Raw genomic sequence first — 21177 nt, 5'->3', positions numbered from 1 at the left:
TAATACTGAAGAGAAAAGATGTTCTCTTAGGTGAAGGCACTGCCTGGGGACCCAGGAAAGCACAATTCTATTGCTGATTCTGCCACAGGCTTCCTATGTTATGCTGGTTGAAATCTGTCATAATCATGCATAGATGTGTGGGTACTAAGGTGGCACATGGAACCTAGATTCTGGCATTTCTTAAGTTCTGAGTGCTTCACTTTGCAACTTTAACATTCCTTTAACAATGTGTTGTTGGTTTTTTTTGCAATAAAATAGTAAAAACAATAGATATATTGACAAAAAATTGTGACTCTCATATAACGGAGTATGACTTTTCTCATGTGATCTGACGGAGTTAATTAAAACAGATTTTTATAAGTATTTAAGTGCCTGAAGATGCTGATAGGTTGCTTAAGTGCCTAACTCTGACTTCAATGGGAGTAGGTGCTTTTGAAAATTGCAGTGGGTGCCTAACTACTTCTAAAAATTTGGCCCTTAAAAAATTCTTATTGATTATTCTCAGTTTGGGTAGCTTGGTAATAGTGGTGCTATTTAGCTTCTACTGTGACTCATGGTAATCACTGTCACCACTTGTATTGGAGTGAAATGACAATATGCCCCCTAATTATCAGGGAAATAAATGGTTTCTCATGCGTATCATTGAACTGTCTGGGACACATCACAAAACGATTTTCTGTTAACAGGTTGCCACCTTTGACACTAAAACTTCAAGTAGTTTGGTGTCACAAGACCTGTCTGCTGGGTGGGTGTAGTGTTGTTCACCATTTCCCTGTATTGCAGTTCAAATGTTTGGGGAGAGAGAGGAGAGGGAGAGAGAAAGAGAGAGAAAATCATGAAAATCTCGTGCTTGTTAGTAACAGATACAGACTCCTTTGTGAGGATACACAGCAGGCGCTAGACATGCTTGCCCCACTCTTGTGAACAGATAGGAGAGCAGAAGAACCAAGTGTTCTGGATTCTCTTAAAACCATCAGTATTTTACCTGCTCACAGAAGCAGGGCTAGGGTAATTGTGATCTGCACATTCATCTAAGGAGAAAACCAACAAAACCATCCTAGTTATTCCTTCTCCAGGGCTTCTCTGTGCATCCTATTGGCTCTGTCGCTCTTGGTTAGCTTGTATGTTCTTTGGGACACTGTTGTGTTTTCCCCCCCGCTAAGAAGCTCAGGGCCTTCTCATGTTTAGCTCCTAACAGAATAGCACAGTGGTTGGTTTTCGTCAGACTACTGGAAATCATAATGGTACGTTAAAACTCCTGGGGTCAACCTCGAAGAGACCCGGCTGGGCTTCACCAACTTCAAGTCATTGTCCTCACCTGTCGCACCGTTGCAGCCAAGCCCGCTGAGGTCAAGAGTGGTCCAGGCCACTTCCAGCTTTTGAGTCCCCTAGCCATAATAAAAAATAACACATGGTCCAATCTTGTGCCATTAGAATGGATATATTTGTATTAATATTTATGAACATTTTTAACTCCTTCATATGACAAAATATCAGTTAAAAAAGTATGTCTTTCACTAAATCATATCTTGTGCTTAAATTGCAGCTCTAAACTGTGGGAGTGTGTCACATTTTGGTCTGATAGGGATGCAGATAAAAAGTTGCAAAACTGACGAAACGCTAAAAAATTAACAATTGGAGGCCCCCTTTGAGCTTGAGGCCCAGGCCAAATGGCCCTGCTGCCCCCTCTGATGGGCCCTGGTGGCAGCAGCAGGAAGTCCAGCAAAGCCCTGTTCTCAGCCCAACCCGGGGGCTGGGCGCAGGAGGGGCGCGCTGTGGGCCCTGGCGGCTGAAGCCGTGTCCGGGCCAGGCCAGTTGCTCGCGCTAGCCGCTCTCCGTGCCCGGGTGGCCAAGGACGGACCCTGTGCGCGGGGAGGCGCTCGGCCGGCTTGGGGCGCAGAGCGGGGAAGCAGTGGAGGCGGAGGGGGCAGCGCTGCGTAGGCCGGTGCCTGGGGGCATGGCCGGGAACAGGCCAGCCCCTGGCTTTGGGGCTTGTGCATTGCTGCGGGAGGGAGGAGCCGGGCAGGCACTGGTCCGTGCCTCTGCTCCTCCCCCGGCCCGGGCGGCGGTTTCCACGGAGACCGCGGGGCACAAATGCCTGGAGCCGCGCCGGGGAGCCGCCACCCCAGCCCGGCTCGCCTTGGCCCGCAGGCGGCGGGTGTTAGCAGCCGCCCCTGACCCGCTCCCGGGGCCCTGCCCGGGCTCTCACGCCGTGTGGACGGGGGTGACTCGCCCAGCCGACCGGCCCCCCGGCCCCGGCATAAATAACTCTCGTGTGGCCCGGCCCGGCGGAGGGGCCGCCCCGAAGACAGAACCCGAAGCCCCCGGGAGTCAGCAGGTTCGGCGTCCGCCGTGATCACTGCAGGCAAGGTGGGTGGTCAGTCCCGGGCTGGGCTGAATGTGTCACCCACAGACCCGAACACCTGGCCAGCCACCCCCTCTCCTCTCCTGCCATGCAGCCTCCCCTCCAACCACACAGTAATGCAATCACCCCTCCCGCAACGCCCGTTCTGCTATGCGGGCAATCAGCCACTTCTCCAGCCACCCAGCGACCCGTCCAGCCATGCAACTGCCTGGCCATCAGTCCAGCTACCCAGACACCTTTCCACTCCTCCAGCCATGCAGTCGTCCATCCACCCTGCCACCTATCTGTCTGGCCATGCAATCGCCAGCCAGTCCTCCAGTCATGCAGCCACCAGACCAGCCGCATTGCCACCTGTCCAGGCATTCTGCCATCTATGCAACTGCCCAGCCTTCCAATCAGCCAGCCACAAAGCTGTCCACCCTTCCAACCGCCCAACCATGCAGCGGCCTGTCCAGCTTTCCAAGTACCTGCCCAGTCATGCAACCACTCACCCAGCCTTCCAGTTGCCCAGCCACCTGTCTAGCCTCCCAATCACTCATCCGCTCTCCCAGCCATGGAGCTGCTCAGCCACCCAGGCTGCCAACCTACCATCCATCCACGTCCACTCACCCAGCCATATGACCACCCAACCACTTACCTCACCATCTGCCTTCCTATCATCCATACATCTATTCACTCATCCATACACCCACCCACTAGCTCAGCCACTCACTTTCTCACTCAGACACCCACCCATGCACTCAGTCATCTACCCATCCACACACCCATTGGAGGAGCCATCCAGCCACCCATACAACTGCTCACTCACCTAGACATCCCCCTATACACATCTGCCCACTCCCCCAGCCATCCAAGTGCCCAGTCATCCATACACTCACCCATTCTCCTAGATATCCTTACATTCAACCATTTGCTCATTTGCCAAACCATATGTACCACCATTCCATACGCCTAGTAAATTTCTTATCCTGTTCTTCTCCTCCTGATTCTCTGTGCCCCAACCCACTTTCCCATCCATCTCCCAACCCATAAACTCAGCCATATCCTTACTTACACACCCACACACTCAGCTGCTTTTTGATCCATCCCTCCACACACCAGTCCACCCATCCATCACTCAACTTTAAAATTATGTTATCGTTGTTTATTATATAGCACCCCAGGTGGACATGGAACTTTCCAGAGCTGATGAAGACTGTCCTGTTCGTGAGAGTTTACCCTCTAAAGCACTGGTTTCCAAGTTGTGGTCCATGAAGCACTTGCTAAGGGTTCACAGACAGCTGGCTGGTCACAGGGTGTTGACTCACTTCCTTGCTTCCACCTGCTTGACTGCATTTAAAAAAAGTTAAAAATACATTAGACACTTTCCTCACACTACTTTTGTATGTAGTTTCAGTAATTGCTACAGGAATGTATGCAACAGAAAGGGAGGGTCCATGAGGTAATCTCTCCATTAAGAGGTGATCCATACTATAAAAACAACTTTGAGAGCCTTTGCTATAAGGTAAGATGATAGATAGCACAGGGAGGGCTAGGGGAGAGAGGGTGAGGATGAACACAATACAATTATTCAATTGATTGGGGAATGTACTGCATTTTTCTTTAGGATTATGCAGGTTATTTTAAGTGATAGGACTATGTTTTATAAGCAGGGCTTGAAAAATCCACTTGTCTTTGGCTAATTGGAAAACTTCTGCAGTATATAAACTTTCCTTTAAAAAACAAATTCTAGTTCTTATGGTTGGGAAGATAAACAAATGTGAACCAAGTGCAAACTGGTGCAGTACTGCCTCCTGGATCTTCTACTCCTGAGGAAATTCTGTGCCAAAAATTAAAAATTCTGCACCAGATAATTAAGAATTCTATGCACAATAATTTAAAATTCTGCAAAATTCCACATATCTTAGTTGTCAAAATAACACTATATAATCATGCCAGTTTCAATTATTTTGAAAAATTCCCCCAGGAGTAGAGAGTTAAAGAAACCCCTACGACAATCCAGCTCCTGTTTCTATTTCCCTTACCCTCCAGAGCCCAGCCATGAGGTGCCCCTCCCCAGCAGCCCAGACACTTGCAACCCCTTCCCTCCCAGAGCCCATGTATGCAGAGGGAGAAGCAGCCTGATGCTGACCCGGGCTTGTATGGCATTTCCTGCACGCCATCTCCTTCCTTCAGGATGTGCCAGGAACTGTAGCTTCCAGGAACCCTCCAGCTCCTCCTCCCTCTCCCCCCAGCAGTGTCTTCTATTTGGAAGTTGGGCTTTGCTGGGTCCAGCTGCCCCTAGTGACAGCTAACAGCTCTGCAGTGCCAGTTCTGTTGGGGGAAAAAGGAAATTCTGCGCTGAACATTAATTCTGCACAAATTCTGCATTGCGCAGTGGCACAGAATTCCCCCAGGAGTAATCTTCAGATAGACAGCTCATGTTTCCAGTATGCTGCTGCTCAAGGTGAAAACTGCAGCACAGCAAACACTAACCAGTCTTGTTAGTTTATGTTGCTGCTATTCAGAACCCTCTGGGGAGCGGTGTAATTGACAAAAATCAGTTCCATTTTACTCTGCTGCTGCCCCTACTTGAGAAAGCTTTGAGCAGTTGTAAAAGGAAGCACTATTCACTGGGCAGAAGGACTCAGACAGAAGCTGAGGGAGGAGGAGTATACCAGGGTAACTTCCTCTTTGAGCAGTCAGGGAGGAGCTAGAATAGAGATCAACGCAGACTACATGTCCTGGTGTGTGGTGTTCCATTTTGCTCAAAGCAGCCTGGTCTCATCACTCCAGTGAAGATACAGCATTGTTTGCTGGTGTGATATAACTTATCTCTAAAGTCCTAAAGATATTTGCGTTACTATGGTAACTCCCTTGGGTCATTTCTTCTGGATAGGGGATTTCTAAAAAAGGTGAAGTGGGCTGGATATAGGATAAACTATTAGAAGTGAAGTGAGAGGTTGACCTGAGCCAGAGAAGTAAGTTTGACCTTCATGTTAAAGAGAGCTCTAAAGCAGCAGTATTTGAGATCTACTCCTGTATAAACCCGCCTGGGTACATGAAGATTGAGGAAGCCTGGTTTAAAGGTCAGAGACTAAGTACTAAAAGGGCCAGGTTATTGAGTATACAGGGATGTACCAAAAGGTGTTGGAGAGCTAATGTGTTGAAGAAATCTCTTCTGACTTTGTTCTATTTTGTTCAGTTGAAATGGACTTCTGTGTATCTAGTAAATATTATTTGTCCTTTTATCATTTGGAAACTATTTGGAAATACTATTTGGTTTATGTTGCTTCATTTGTGTTGCTTTCTAGCAAAAGTGGATGAGATCTGGGCTGTATTCCTATCTGTGCCAGATATCTGTGTGCCTTTGGGCAAGTCACTTAATCACTCTGTTCTTCAATTTCTTCCTCTGTGGCAACTAGGATAATATTTACCCATCTTACTGGTAATGTTTGTAAAGTCTTTTGAGGTTCTTTAAGGGAAGGTACTGTAGCAGTGAAAAGTATTGTTTTTAATTATTAATCTGGTCTGCATTAAAGAAAATGGTATAGAGGAGAGATTAGAGATAGATGTTGGTAAAATCAACAAAAGAAAACTAAATCCCTAGAAAACTTGGATGTTTAACCCTTGTTCTGCATCCAGAACTGTCATATTGTTGAACCAAAGGAGGGCAGTTATTGTATAGTTTTCTTGTTGTGGGATGAGACAAAATGGGGGTAAAATAGGCTATCTGTGAATGGGAACTCTGGGCCAGGCCAGACAAAGCAGAGTAGGCTTTGCCTACTTTATTAAGTTAGAGCCAATGTGATCTTTACTCACGTTGTAAATTACCAATGAACATTTCTTTTAGTTTTGCCGAACCATGTTCAAATATCACCTGTCTCTACTGGGAACAAGAAAAACCCTTTCGCTGCATTGTCTCACCTCTCCTCCTTCAGTTGCCAGTCTTACCATCCCTTAGCCTCCTCCTAATTTTCTGTCTCCCATCCCCCCCCCCGATGTTGTTTACCAAGTTATTTCCCTGCTGAATTGCCCCACTTGACATAGCTTGTATCTGCAGCATTGTCACTGAAATGAACTAATATTCTGTACTATTAAAACACAAGTATAATTTATTTATACCTCTAGGTGGCAATTGCAGACTGTGATCTGTTTTAGAGACTCATATGATAACACATTGTTTTCTTAAGGGTTTAATCTGGTGGTATGCAGTTTACTTTGGAACAGTGATTACTCCTGGTGGAATTCTGTGCTAAAAAAATTAAAAATTCTGCACACAATATTTTAAATTTCTGCATATTTTATTTGTCAAAATAACACAATATAATCACATCAGTTTCAATTATTTTGGGTCATTTAGTTCAAAATACCTGTCAGCAAGTATGTCTATAACCATACAGACAACAAAAAAGATTCAGGAAAGGTTTTTTGACAAATAGATTCCTTACTAGGCATATTAATACAGAACGCTGAGTAATAATTCATTTAAACTACAATACAGAACTACATTTCGGCGGCGGGTCCTTCAGTGCTGCCGAAGACGCGGAGCATCTGAAGGGCCCCCCCGCCGCCGAAGACCTGGACCACCGCTGGGTGAGTACAAGCACTGCAGCCAGGGCCAGAATCGGGCCCTGCGCCCCTAAGAGGGCCCCGCAACGTCCAGAAGGAGCTGCCGCCAAAGTCCCGCCACTGTCTTCAGTGGCAGCTCAATCGCTGCCACGGAGGAAGGTCCCTCTGCTGAAGTGCCGCCGAAGGCACCGGCAGCTGATTGAGCTGCCGCCGAAGTTCCGGTAATGTCATCGTCGGCAGCTCAATCATTGCCGCTGTCTTTGGCTGCATTTTGGCAGAGGGTCCTTCCTCCGCGGCAGCAATTGAGCTGCCGCCGAAGACAGCGGCGGGACTTCGGCGGCAACTTCTTCGAATCGGGCCCCGCAGTGCCTAAAGCCAGCCCGGGCCGCAGCTCCCCCGCTTTGCCCCAGGCCCCATGAATCCTCTGGGCGGCCCTGCTGGAAGTCCCAAGCTGGCAGGGAAAACGGGCTCAGAGGTAATTCCAGCATGTCAGGTGACAGTCCCAAGAGGGTCTCTGTGACTGAACCTGTCATATATGAAACAGGTTTTTTTAGGGGGAGGGCAGGGAAGGATTGTTAGGGAGCTTACCCCATGCAGACCCTGGCTGGCCCTAGCCTCTCCCATTCAGGCAGGCACATCTGCCTGCTCCCATGTACCTCTGTGCCCTCACCCAGCCACTCTGTTGTCCCTATGTAGCTCTGCACTCTTCCCACATCACCATGTGTCTGTGCCCTCACCAGCTATTCCCCTGTCCCTATGTCTCCCTGTCCCCATGTGTTTCTGTGCGCTCACCCAGCCACTCCCCTGTCCCTATGTAACTCTGCCCCTCTCCCCCTGTCCCCACATGTCTCTGAGCCTTCCTCCTCCTGTGGTCCTGTGCCTCACTCCCATTCACACCCTGCCCCAATCTGTCTTCCCCCATTAGCCCTTATGAGCCCTGAGATAATGCTCCTGGTGGATTGAGATAGTATGCATTTTTTGCAGTTCTTCAGCAGTTTCCGGAGTTGGCTTTAAAAACAAACAAAACAACTGACTGCCTTTGGCCTCTGGGTGAAATGCTGTCCCCATTAAAGTCAATGGGAGTTTTACCATTCACTTTAGTTGGGCCAGGATTTCACTCCCAGTATTTTGGGGGCTCCACATAGCTTCAGTAACACCCAACCTGATCACCATCTAGTAGAAGGATGGCTTGTTTTGTTTTGATATTAGTTAAACCTTCACTACTCTTTTGTTTTGTGTCATCCAGAAAGTGACTCTACAGAAATGACATTGTGGGTTCCATGTTTGTCTTTCAGTTACTTCATATGAAATTTGATCAATTTTTTTTATCTGTCAAATGCAGAAACCTGGATCTGAAAGTCAAGTCGGATTCTTTCCTTCTTGAGTATAATTACTGGTATTTCAAATGAAACTGAGGTGTAGTATAGGTGGAATGATTGTCCAGTTCATTACACCTGTACTAGGGATGTAAAATGCTAACTGGTTAACCAGTAAGCATAGTCTTACCGGTTAACTGCCTTAACCGTTAACGCCTGGGCTGGCTGGCCAGCTGGCTCCCGTGGCCTCGTGCCAGCTGGAGCGGGCCCAGCCGCAGTGCCCAGATGGAGCAGCACCGCCTGGACGGAGCGGGTCCAGCTGTAGTGCCCAGCCGAAGCAGTGCCGGCTAGCCAGAGCAGGCCCAGCCACCACCCAGCCACTCCGGCGGGATGGGCCCCAGCCACTTAAACAGTTAACCGTTTAAACAGCTAACTTTTTAAACTGTATTTACCTCCCTAACCTGTACACTTCTTATGGTATCAAAATACTATATATTGTATTTTATCATTTGTGCTATTCTGTTAAATATGAATCTCCTAATTTTCACCAGAAATTAAAAGATACAGTGCCAAAAGTTAAATCTCTGCAAGCTGCATGGAAACTTTTCAAAGACACTCTAATAGAGGCTCTATTTAAATGTATGCCTCAAATTAAAAAAACATAGTAAGAGGACCAAAACAGTGTCACCGTGGCTAAACAACAAAGTAAAAGAAGCAGTTCGAGGCAAAAAAAACCTTTAAAAAAGTGGAAGTTAAATCCTAATGAGGAAAATAGAAAGAAGCATAAACTCTGGCAAGTGAAGTGTAAAATATAATTAGGAAGGCCAAAAAAGAATTTGAAGAACAGCTAGCCAAAGACTCAAAAAGTAACACCAATAAAAAAAAAAAAAAAAAAAATTAAGTACACCAGAAGCAGGAAGCCTGCTAAACAACCAGGAGGGCCCCTGGCTGAACGAGTCTGCTAAAAGAGCACTCAAGGAAGATAAGGCCATTGCAGAGAAACTAAACAAATTCTCTGCATCGGTCTCCCTGGCTGAGGATGTGAGGGAGAGTCCCAATTCTGAGCCATTTTCTTTAAGTGACAAATCTGAGGAACTGTCCCAAATTGAGGTGTCATAAGAGGAGGTTTTGGAACAAATTGATAAATTCAACAGCAATAAGTCACCAGGACCAGATGGTATTTACCGAAGAGTTCTGAAGGAACTCAAATGTGAAATTGCAGAACTACTAACTGTGGTATGTAACCTATCATTGAAATCCGCTTCTGTACCAGATGACTGGAGAATAGCTAATGTGATGCTAATTTTTAAAAGGGGCCCCAGAGGCAATCCCGGCAATTACAGCCTGGTAAGCCTAACTTCAGTACCAGGCAAATTGGTTGAAATTATAGGAAAGAACAGAATGATCAGACACATAGATGAACACGATTTGTTGCGGAAGAGTCAAAATGATTTTTGTAAAGGGAAATCATGTTCCACCAATCTACTAGTATTCTTTGAGGGGGTCAACAAGCCTGGGGGACAAGGATGATCCAGTGGATATAGTGTACTTAGATTTTCAGAAAGCCTTTGACGAGGTCCCTCACCAAAGGCTCTTAAACAAAGTAAGCTGTTATGGGATAGGAGGGAAGGTCCTCCCATGGATCAGTAACTGGTTAAAATATAGGAAACAAAGGATAGGTATAAATGGTCAGTTTTTAGAATGAAGAGAGGTAACTAATGGTGACCCCCAGGGCTCTGTACTGGGGCCAGTGCTGTTCAACATATTCATAAATAATCTAGAAAAAGAGAAACAGTGAGGTGGCAAAATTTGCAGGTGATACAAAACTACTCAAGATGGTTAAGTCCAAAGCAGACTGCGAAGAGTTACAAAGGGAAGTCACAAAACTGGGTAACTGGGCAACAATGACAGAGGAAATTCAATGTTGTTAAATGAAAAGTAATGCACATTGGAAAACATAATGCCAGCTATACATACAAAATGATGGAGTCTAAATTAACTGTTACCACTCAAGAAAGAGATCTTGGAGGCAATGTGGATGGTTCTCTGAAATCATCCAGTCAATGTGCAGGGGCAGTCAAAAAAGCGAACAGAATGTTTGGCATCATTAGGAAAGGGATAAATAATAAAATAGAAAAATCATATTGCCTCTATGTAAATCCATGATACACCCACATCTTGAATACTGCGTGCAGATCTGGTTGCCTCATCTGAAAAAAGATATTAGAAATGGAAAAGGTTCAGAAAAGGGCAACAAAAAGGATTAGGGGTATGGAACAGCTTCCATATGAGGAGAGATTAGTAAGACTGGGACTGTTCAGCTTGGAAAGAGATGACTAAGGGAGGATATGATTGAGGTCTGTAAAATCATGACTGGTGTGGAGAAAGTAAATAAGGAAGTGTTAGTTACTCCTTCTCATAACACAAGAACTAGGGGTCGCCAAATGAAATTAATAGGCAGCAGCTTTAAAATAAACAAAACCAAGTATTTCTTCACACAACATACAGTCAATCAATGGAACTCTGTCAGAGCATGTGGTGAAAGGCCAAAACTATAACAGGGTTCAAAAAAGAACTAGACAAGTTCATGGAGGATAGGTCCATCAATGGCTACTAGCCAGGATGGTTAGGGATGCGAAACCATGCTCTGAAGTGTCCTTAGTTTTGGTTTGCCAGAAGCTGGGAATGGGCGACAGGATGGATCACTTGATGATTACCTGTTCTGTTCATTCTCTCTAGGGCACCTGGCATTGCCCACTTGCAGAAGACAGGATGCTGGGTTAGATGGACCATTGTTTGACCTAGTATGGCTGTTCTTACGTACCATTTATCATCACATATTCCTTCCCCTAAACTCTATCCAGAAGCTTTGTAATGTGATGAGTATTTTGATGTTGTTGCCTGAGAAGATAATTGTGTGCTTAAAGCAGCTGTTTGGCCTTAAAGCCAATAAGCTCACGCAGCTTTAAAAAGTCTGAACTCAGGCCCTGACTCAGCAATATACTTAAGATTGTGCCTAATTTTAAACTCATGAGCCATTCCATTGAAGTTAGTGGATCTACTCACATGCTTAAAGTTAGATGCATGCCTAAGTACTTCGCTGAGCTGGAGCTAGTGCTTCTACAGCTGATTCTGGACCCATGTAAGTTAATGGGAATTTTGCCATTGACATCATTCGATGCAGGATCAAGTCTTTAGCCTCAGAATGGAAAAGTAAAATTGCATCTTGTTTTAATTACTTAATCCAAACTAATATGCATTTTTTACCTTTTTTGTCTATAGTTAGTTGCTTCAGTCCTGTAATAATGCATTGAATATGTTCAGGGAAGGTCTCAGTTCATCTGTAAGAATTATATTTGTAGTTCTACTTTTGCTGAAAAATTTCATTTTTGTGTACATATGTTTTTTGCAGATGGAGCATTTATCTGAAAAAGCAGCTGAACGGCTCCATGCTGAAATCATTAATGAAACAGACACACCTCGCACCCGCGACCTCAAGCTCTTACGGGCCAAGCGCTTAGCTTACTATGGAAGGTGTGGAGGGACAAGGATTTACTCTTGTGGTACTGATAATAAACCAAGTTCATCAGCTTCCAGAGGAGCAGTTTTACATTCTGCAGTGAGCACAAAAGAAGAAAATCAGATTTCCACATTAAGTGGCTCTCAGCAACCTAATGATGCAACAAATGGAAGGAAACCTTTAATTCAGAGATCATCTGGAGTAAACCATGAAGGAAAAGAACAAGAAACAATTATCAGAAATCCAGAAACACATAGCAAATATATGAGCCAGACTTGTATTTCAGAATTAGATCATAGACTACTTGAGGATCTGACTGTTCCGGAGACTCAAAAACTCCAGCATGTTATGAGTTGGGCACAATTGGTCCTTAGTAAATCTCAGCAAGCAGCTCATATGCTGAAATGTTCACAGTTATCTCAAGGACTTATTTTGCCTCAAGACAATGAAAGTGAAATAGCACTAAATAGGGAGAAGAAAGAAACCAGAAGCTCATATGGTTCTTTGTCACAATCGACAGATGCTTTTAACCTCAATGCACATGCTAATATTCTTAAGAGTTCCAGCATTTCTTCAATCTCTGAAGTTAACTCAGAGCATACAGAGAGGTGCATTTCTCTTGATCCTTTAAGAGATAAAACATTAGCCCCTGAAAACAAATATTTCTATAACATTCAGGCTAATAATAATAATAGTCAGAGAAAGACAATAATTAGGATCAAGAGAGAAAGAAGGGACCCTGAGATCTCCCCATGTATTTTGGGCCGACTTGCACTTGCTGATGAAACCTGGAACAGCAAAGAAAAATCAAATTTTCAAAATATAGGTGAGAAAGATATGTGGTCAGAGATACATAGAGTCCAGCCACAACCTCAAGTTGTGTGTAAAACTGACAATTATTCAAGTAAAACCGCAGAGGCTCCACGTGAAGATCCTAGTACTTATTTTTGGGCTCCCCTAGTTGATAGTTCAGATGAGGAATGCACAGACAGAATTGTGAAGACAAAGAGAACTAATAGGTCTGGTGCTGAGATCAAGGAGCACAAAAAATCTTCACACAGCATATTTTCATTTAAAGAAAAAAATATAAAATATTTGAGTTCTGGTGTGCTAGGCGGTAGTATTGCCTCCATGAGGAAGATGTACAGCAATGGAAAATGGTCTGTGGGAGAAAAGCTCATATTAGAGAACAAAGAAAATTATAAACACAAGGATTTCAACTTGTCCTTAAAGGCTCATGGCTGCAGCGAAGGCAAGGTTATTGCAAATAGCATCAAGGGAGAGGCTGAAAACAGATGTATCCCCTTCTCTAGTGAATCTGAGGTTGAAAATGATGAATTGGAAGATCTGGTGGTAGATTTTACACCTCTGAAGAGAGAGACAGATCAGAGAAATGAATCAAGGTTCAGGGATATGGAATTCTCAGATTCCACTGTTGAAGCGAGAAAATGGATTGGAGAAGAGCAAACAGACAGTATCTTCAGTAGCACAAGTTTTGACAATAGTATGGGTAAAGGAAATAACTACAAGAGAGCTCAAAAAGAAATAGAGCTAAAATGCTCTAAGAAAGATCCAGCCATGCAAAGTAGCAATCCTTTGCTGAATTCATTAGTGAACCCTCCAGAACACACTTTTAAAGTTTGCCCTGACTGTGCACGTCTCAGTTATCCAGATATGACTTGGTGCAGTGGGTGTGGTTGTGTTTTATTAGGTATATTAACACAGTCTAGTAAAGACAATATGGAACATAAATCCAAAGTATTCCTAGGAGATGTGACTGACAAGCAGAAGAATGTTTTCAGTCAAGTCATCAAATCTTCACAAGTTTCAGAAAGCAGCTCAGAGGAATTCCCCAAACTAAGAGAAAGAAGTAATGATTGCCAAAAGATATGCTGGGATGATAAGCCACTCTTATATTCAGACTGTGATATTAGTGTTTTGGATAAATATTATTTTTATTTGGATCAGTTAAATAAGGCCAGATGTCTTCATCCTAAAGAGAAAAACCAGCCATTTTCTTTCCAAGAATACCGTGGATACTCGAAAGAAGAAAAGATCGCCAAACATCTTGAGGGTAAGGTGGTTGAGCAAGAGGAGACTGAAGAAACTCACCGTGATTGCGGAGCTACTGAACTAAGCTCTGTTAATGACATAAATCCTGATGCCATAGAACAAGAGAACAGCCGTCTTGAAGAACAGGACACATCTGAAGGAGAATCTACTTTTATGAAACTTTTGGATGATCTTGAGTTGAATAGTAAAACAGAGCAGAAAAAAAGCCAAGTTTCAATAGGTAAAGAAAATTTTCACATTTGTTAAGTTGTTCATTTTTAATTATGTAAAATATATAACCATTGCTAATGACTACTTACTACTCTTACTACATGAGAAATGTGCTAATCCTCTGTTGTTGAATATATGCATGATCCAGTTGTTTATTCTTCTCTGACTGTCATAATTCTTCTCTGACTGTTATAATTATTTATTTTGGGTGTTTATATGTAAATCTAAAATTTTATGACCTTTGATATAAAAATAATAATAATAATGGTTCAGCACTGATAAAGTAGCATCCATCTCTCCAATTCCTAATTCATTGTTAACTGAAATTGATTCATGTGTTTTGAGATGCTTAGTTTTTGCATTAAAAAAAGCTGTCAAGTAATGACACATAACTGTTTGTGAAATTCATTGTTTTTATTAGCCCTTTTTTATCACTTGCATGTAAATAAACAGCTCTGATTAGGCTGTTCTTGGGACTCAATGAGTAAAGTTGATGTATGTTTTTAGGAAATGTTTCTTGTGGAGTACAGTAGAATGTAGAACTACAGTACTATAGTTTGGTGTCAGAATTTACTCATAGTGAAGTAAGATCGCTCCCTATGATAAAAAAATCGTAAATTAATTATATGTAAATGTTTGGTAACATTTAGTGTTGTTACATATTTTTAGATAGGAAACTCTCAGAAACCAAAAGCATTAGGACAAAACTGACTGGTTTTAAGAGGTATTGGGAGAAATCCAGCATTGCATGGTCATCTTACACACATGGAGAACTGAAGCCAAGGTTTGCTTACCTTTTTTTCGAACTTACAATCTACTAAAAATTATCTGTAATAAATGCTCCAGTTAGGGCTTTAATACTTACATTCTACCCATCAACATCTTTAATTTTGCCAATTTTTTTTCTAGCTCTGCAGTATGTTGTTCTAAAGTTACAATTTAATTTGAAACATTCTAATTTTAACTCAAATTAGTCAAATTAAGTTAGTCAGAATTGAGACACTAGATTGGCAAATAATTAAAATCAAGATTTTTCTTCTACAACTCTAACTGCTTCTGAAACAAATCAAGCAGTGGGGATTTTCAAGGCAGCTGAGTGGGAAAGAACAAGAGTACTCACCACATGGTTAATATCCCTTGGAGTCACAATAAGGTCTGTGGAAGACATTTGTTCATAGCGCTTCCCTCTTCCTTCAGGTCAGCGATTAGATGGCAAATGGTTAAAGAAAGAGGTTGGAAAATACAAAACTGTTGTGGGAATATTTTTATTGTCTCTTAAGTAGAACATTATTTATTATGGTCTGATTATCCCTTATACTAAGGCCCCTTTAAACCAGTTTAGCAGTGTAAAGGGGCTGTAACAAACCCAGACCAGTGGGGTACAGGAGTCTGGTAGAGGGCAAATATACTGATCACTGGATGAGTAGTTTTCTGTTCCCTGAGTGACTAGAGCAGGGGCTGTGCTAGAGTAATCAGGAACCTGCTAGAACCAGTTAAGGGAGGCAGGCTAATTAGGACACCTGGAGCCAATTAAGAAGAAGCTGCTAGAATCAATTAAGGCAGGCTAATCAGGGCACCTGGGTTTTAAAAGGAGCTCACTTCAGTTTGTGGTGGGAGATGGGTAGAGTCTGGTGGTAGCAGCCTTCAGATGGCATCTGGCAGAAACAGAGAATTGAGTGGGGGGAGAGGGTGGGGTTAGCTCTTATTGTGGCACCATCCATATCAAGTGGAATGAGCATGAGGATCCTCTCTCTGACTTCCCAGCAATTTTAATTCCTGGAAGCCAGGTAGACAGTGGCAGCAGCAAGGGTCGTGCACAGGAGGCGATGGTGGTTTGCTGTGGGAGCTGCTCTGATGCAGCTCACTCCAATGACATTGCTTCCTGGATTTGGAACCCAATGGAAAAGGGCCAAGTTCATGGGGCTCAACATTTTCCCCATAATTAAGTTGGAGATAATAATATTTCCCTACATCACAGGAGAGGGGAGGATTAATGCATTAGAATTAGCAAAAAGCTTTTAAATTGCTGGCTGGAAGGCACTATAGAAATGCAAAACTGTTTCATTATTGTTACTAAGCTAAATTCACCCTGGTGTAAATGCATTGACTTCAATAGAATAACACTGTGCTGGATTTGCACCATTGTCTGTTATAGAACTAATAACAAATCAGAGCAGCAACAAAAAGATGATAAATTTACATATTTCCAATCTAGTCAGTCAAATTATTGGTTGTATTGTGTATGTCTAAAAGGTGATACTTGTATTAATTTAGGGACCCAAATTTAGGCACCCATATTTGAAAAGGTTGTCCTACCATTTTTGTGGTGAAATTTCCAGTTTTAACAAATTCTGTTTCTTACCCATTACACCATTAAACTGATTCATTGCTTCCTGCAATGGATAGTACCAATAGTAACGAGATAAATCATAGCTTGGGAAAGTCTCATTAATATCTCATAGTCTCTGACCCTGGACATTGTTTCACATGGGCAAACCTCTGTGTTCATGTGGGGTACCTGAAAGGATTGGGCCCATTTTTGGAGTCCCGCTTATAGTAAGCATCATTTGTTTTGAAAGTTTATTTTTATATTTATTTTCTTTTAAGAGAAATAAAATAATTAAACTAGAGGTTTTATAAATCTTATCTGAAGAAAGCATTCCCCAAGTACTCTCAGCTTATCAGAATTGGTGTGAGCGTATTATAAAAAACATGCATCTAAACAGTGGAAAAAGTCAGTGTATGTAGAATTGGGGAGAATTCAGGCCAAACATGAAGCTGCACAAAGTAATTTTCTTCATCCACCCACTCAAGAGGGCTAAATTCTTATGATTTCATGGCAGAGAGCTGAAAACGTTTTTTGTGTTAATATTAAGATGCTCTGGGTTGGTTTGTGTAGGAAGGCATTTTTTGTGTGTAAAAATCCAGTTGTGCTTTTTCGATAATTAATGAACTTCTTAGCACTAGTGATCAATAAGGAAGAGAATTGTTTTAATCTGGATTCAGTTACTAATGGCCTCTTTTCTTATTTTCAATTGATTTGTTCTTTGGTGGTAAGAGTCTGTGCATGTGCTCTTGCCCACATCCTCTGTCATGTTTTGCCTCATTTCTGTCCTTGTTAAGGGCCTGACCCTGCTTCCTGTGAAGCCACTGGGCTGGATTCTGTGGTCTACTAAAACCACTTTGCACAAACCAGTCTTAAAGTTGCTGGAAATGGACAGTGGAGAACTCCCTTGCACACAGGAACTCTTCACAGCCAGCAAGCTGGCAAAGCTGGCTCCACCACCTCTTGTGTCTGCCACCCCTGTGCCACCCAACTGCACTTACAGTTAGACATTAGGAAAAACTTTCTATCTTAAATCTCCCTTGCTACAATTTAAGCCTATTACTTCTTGTCCTGTCCTCAATGATTAAGGAAAAAAATTGATCACCCTCCTTGTTGTAACAGCCTTTTACATATTCAGTGACTGTTATCAATTATGTCTCCTCTCTCTCCCCCTCCCCAGCAAGCCTTCTCTTTCCCAGACTAACCAAAGCCATATTTTACAGTCTTTCCTGGTATGTCCTGTTTTCTAGACCTTTAATAATTTTTGTTTCTCTCATCTGGACTTTCTCCAATTTGTCCACATCTTTCCAAAAGTATGGTGCCCAGAAGTGGACACAGTACTCCAGTTTAAGCCTTATCAGTGCTGAAAGAATTACTTCTCATGTCTTGCTTACAGCACTGCTTTTAATACAACCCAGAATGATGTTCACTTTTCTAGCAACACTTTTATATTGTTGACTCATATTTAATCTGTGATCACAGTATCCCCCAGATCCTTTTCTGCAGTACTCTGTCCTAAGCAGTCATTTCCCATTTTGCATGTGTGCAATTTAGTATTCCTTCCCAAGTGTAGTACTTTACAGTTGTTCTTATTGAATTTAATCCTATTTACTTCAGAACATTTCTTCAGTTTGTCAAGCTCATGTTGAATTCTAATCCTGTCCTCCAAAGTGCTTGCAACCCCTCCAAGTTTGGCATCATCCACAAACTTTAGAAGTGTTGTCTCTATGCCATTATCCAAATCATTTATGAAAATATTGAATAGAACCAGACCCAGGATAGATCCCTGCAGGACCCCACTCGATATGCCCTTCCAGCTTGACTGTGAACTATTGAGAACTACTCTCTGAGTGCAGTTTTCCAATCCATCGTTCACCCATTTTACAGTAGGTTTGTCTCTAGACTATATTTCCCTAGTTTGCTTATGAGAAGGTTATGTTAGAGAATATCAAAAGCCTTACTAAAGTAGAGATATATTACAGCTACTGCTTCCCCGTTATCCTCAAGGCTTGTTATCCTGTAAAAGAAGGCTATTAGGTTGGTTTGACTTGATTTGTTCTTGACAAATCCATGTTGATTGTTATTTATCACTCTTATCTTCTAGGTGCTTACAAATTGATTGATTATTTACTCCATTATGCTTCCAGGTAGCGAAGTTAAGTTGACTAGTATGTAATTCCCTGGGTTGTCCTTATTTTCCTTTTTATAGATAGGTACTATATTTTACCCTTTCCAGTCCTCTGGGATCTCCCCCGTCCTCCACAAATTCTCAAAATAATCACTAATGGCTCAGATATCTCTTCAGCTAGTTCCTTAAGTATTCTAGGATATATTTAATCAGGCCCTGTCTAGTAAGATTCACACAAGTTAGATGTAAGACTTAACTTGTTTGTTCCCTGTTTTAGCCTTATATCTTACCCATTTATACTGATGTTCGCTATGTTAGTTGTCCAATCACTGCTAACCTTTTTAGTGAAAGCTGAAACAAAAAAGACATTTAACACTTTGGCCATTGCTGTGTTTCCTTTATTGTTTTTCCCTCCTCATTGAGGCTACGTCTTCACTACCCGCCTGAATCGGTGGGTAGAAATTGATCTCTCGGGGATCGAATTATCGCGTCTCGTCGGGACGTGACAATCGATCCCCGAATCGACGCTTGTACTCCACCAGTGCAGGTAGGAGTAAGTGCCGTTGACGGGGTGCCGCGGAGGTCAATTTGCCACCGTCCTCACAGCAGGGTAAGTCGGCTCGGATACGTCGAATTCAGCTACACTATTCGCGTAGCTGAAATTGCGTATCGCCCCCCCCGCCCCGTAGTGAAGACTAAGCCTGAATAATGGGCCTACCCTGTCCTCTGTCTTCCTTTTGCTTCTAAAGTATTTGTAAACTATTTTCTTGTTACCCTTCACATCCCTACCTAGTTTAATTACATTTTGTGCCTTGGTCTTTTTAATTTTTGTGGCTACATGCTTGTGTTGGTTTTTTAAATAGTCCTGCTTCATAATTTGACCTAGTTTCCACTCTTTGACTCATTTTTGAGTTTCAAGTTGTTGAAGATCTCCTGGTTAAGCCAAGGTGCTCTTGTCCCATACTTCCTATCTTTCTTGTGCTTTGGGATAGTTTGCTTTTGTGCCCTTAATAATGTCTCTTTAAAAAACTGCCAACTCCCTTGAACTCTTTTTTCCTCTTAGGCTTGGTCTACACTACCCCCCTAATTCGAACTAAGGTACGCAACTTCAGCTACGTGAATAACGTAGCTGAAGTTCGAAGTACCTTAGTTCGAATTAGTTCGAACTTACCTTGGTCCACACTCGGCAGGCAGGCTCCCCCGTCGACTCCGCGGTACTCCTCTCGCCGAGCTGGAGTACCGCAGTCGACGGCGAGCACTTCCGGGTTCGACTTATCGCGTCCAGACTAGACGCGATAAGTCGAACCCAGAAGTTCGATTTCCAGCCGTCGAACTAGCGGGTAAGTGTAGCCAAGGCCTTAGTCTTGCTTCCCATGGGTTCTTTGCTACAATTCTCTGATTTTGCTAATGTCTGTCTTCTTGAAGTCCATTGTCTTTATTCTGTTTTCCCTACTACCATTCCTCAGAATCACATACTGGAATCATGAAATGATAAAGTTCATAATTCTTTTCAACCAAAGTGCCTACATATGCCTGTAGAAATTCAAATTGCTTGAAAGAAAGAATTTTACTAATTTCAGTTTACTCCCTTTTCTGGATCATTAGAGAGTATTTTAAATATGACAGGACACAATACTGGATCCCTCCTGTATCCCACTTGATGCCTCCTTTCATTCAGTAATTTGCTCTTTATTTTTACCCTTTGTTTTTGTTCCTTCAGTCAGTTTTCATTCCATGTAACTTTCCTCTAAACCCAAACAAATGTGAATAAACTTTGTGTATAATCTGCCATGAGAGAGTTTCAAATGCTTTATTAAAATCTGCATATTAATATGTATGTGTGTGTTTCCTAATTGTCTTCTAAATGAACATTAATGCTTTAAAACAACTCTGTTTATACACTGTGGCTCTCTGTATATTTCCCAGTTAGTTAACAAGGGCAAGCAGTAATAATTTATACTAACATTGAAGGAATAATGATTCAATAAGCACTTGTAGTATAATTCCATATATATGAGGTAATTTGCTCTACAGTAACTTAATGAGGAGAAATTAAATAAAGTCTCCTCTTGAAATAAGGTTAATGTTATCAGAGTTCATGTGCACACACGAGAGGTGTGAACATCTGACTCAAGCTCTCTGTCTTCATTTGGCAAATTAGCCAAAGGAATGCTGTGGTATTGGAGGTGATCTGATTGATTAATTTGTGATGGAAATGTCTGATAATGAAAGGGATGAATTCACACATGACAGGACTCAGATATTCTTCTAATAATACTTTAGTGGGAGGAATCTGCATACAGTTCTTTTTAAGAGCCACTAAAAAATTTCTAAACCTTGACAAGTTAAGTGAAAGAATTTTTGTAGAACCTTCCTTGGATAAATGTAATAGGTTCTGCAAACTGTTTAGTTGGTTCATAGCATTTATCACATGGCTATCACCATGGTTCCATATGGCTCTGCAGCTTATCAAATATTTATTCTCTCCACATATGTTGTACATTATATATTTAAATAAATGTGTCTAGTAAGTTTAATAAAACAGTAGTGGTACAATTTCAGTTACATGTTTGTCTTCCATTTACCGGGTGCTGTAGTGCCAAAGCTGCGCACTATGTTGTCAATCCATAATATGAAATATATTATTAGCCTCTGATGATGGGCAAGTGGAAATAAAGAAAAATACTA

General features: G+C 42.4%; 1 protein-coding gene and 1 long non-coding RNA gene across 5 annotated transcripts in view; both read left to right on the top strand.

The window, feature by feature from the left end:
• The first annotated feature begins 2122 nt into the window (after positions 1-2122).
• The window catches only part of LOC101945119 (uncharacterized), a 110379-nt gene continuing 91324 nt past the window's right edge, over positions 2123-21177 (top strand). For 2 of the 4 annotated variants that reach the window (XM_065549449.1, XM_065549446.1), the window contains exons 1-4: positions 2123-2370; positions 3521-3869; positions 11645-14045; positions 14705-14819. In XM_065549449.1, coding sequence (XP_065405521.1) covers positions 3780-3869; positions 11645-14045; positions 14705-14819 — 2606 coding nt within the window. In that variant the 5' untranslated portion in view covers positions 2123-2370; positions 3521-3779. Of the gene's footprint in view, positions 2371-3520; positions 3870-8619; positions 9469-11644; positions 14046-14704; positions 14820-21177 lie in introns of those variants that run through there. The other 2 variants (XM_065549447.1, XM_065549448.1) reach the window with 2 other exon arrangements.
• LOC135972242 (uncharacterized) lies at positions 16664-21051 on the top strand. Its single transcript, XR_010588647.1, has 2 exons — positions 16664-19552; positions 19852-21051. It is a non-coding gene; the product is annotated as an uncharacterized LOC135972242 (long non-coding RNA).

Source organism: Chrysemys picta, chromosome 6, assembly GCF_011386835.1.
Source record: "Chrysemys picta bellii isolate R12L10 chromosome 6, ASM1138683v2, whole genome shotgun sequence".
Taxonomy (NCBI): domain Eukaryota; kingdom Metazoa; phylum Chordata; order Testudines; family Emydidae; genus Chrysemys; species Chrysemys picta.
Note: the sequence above shows the minus strand (reverse complement) of the source record. Positions and strands in the feature narration are given on the sequence as shown.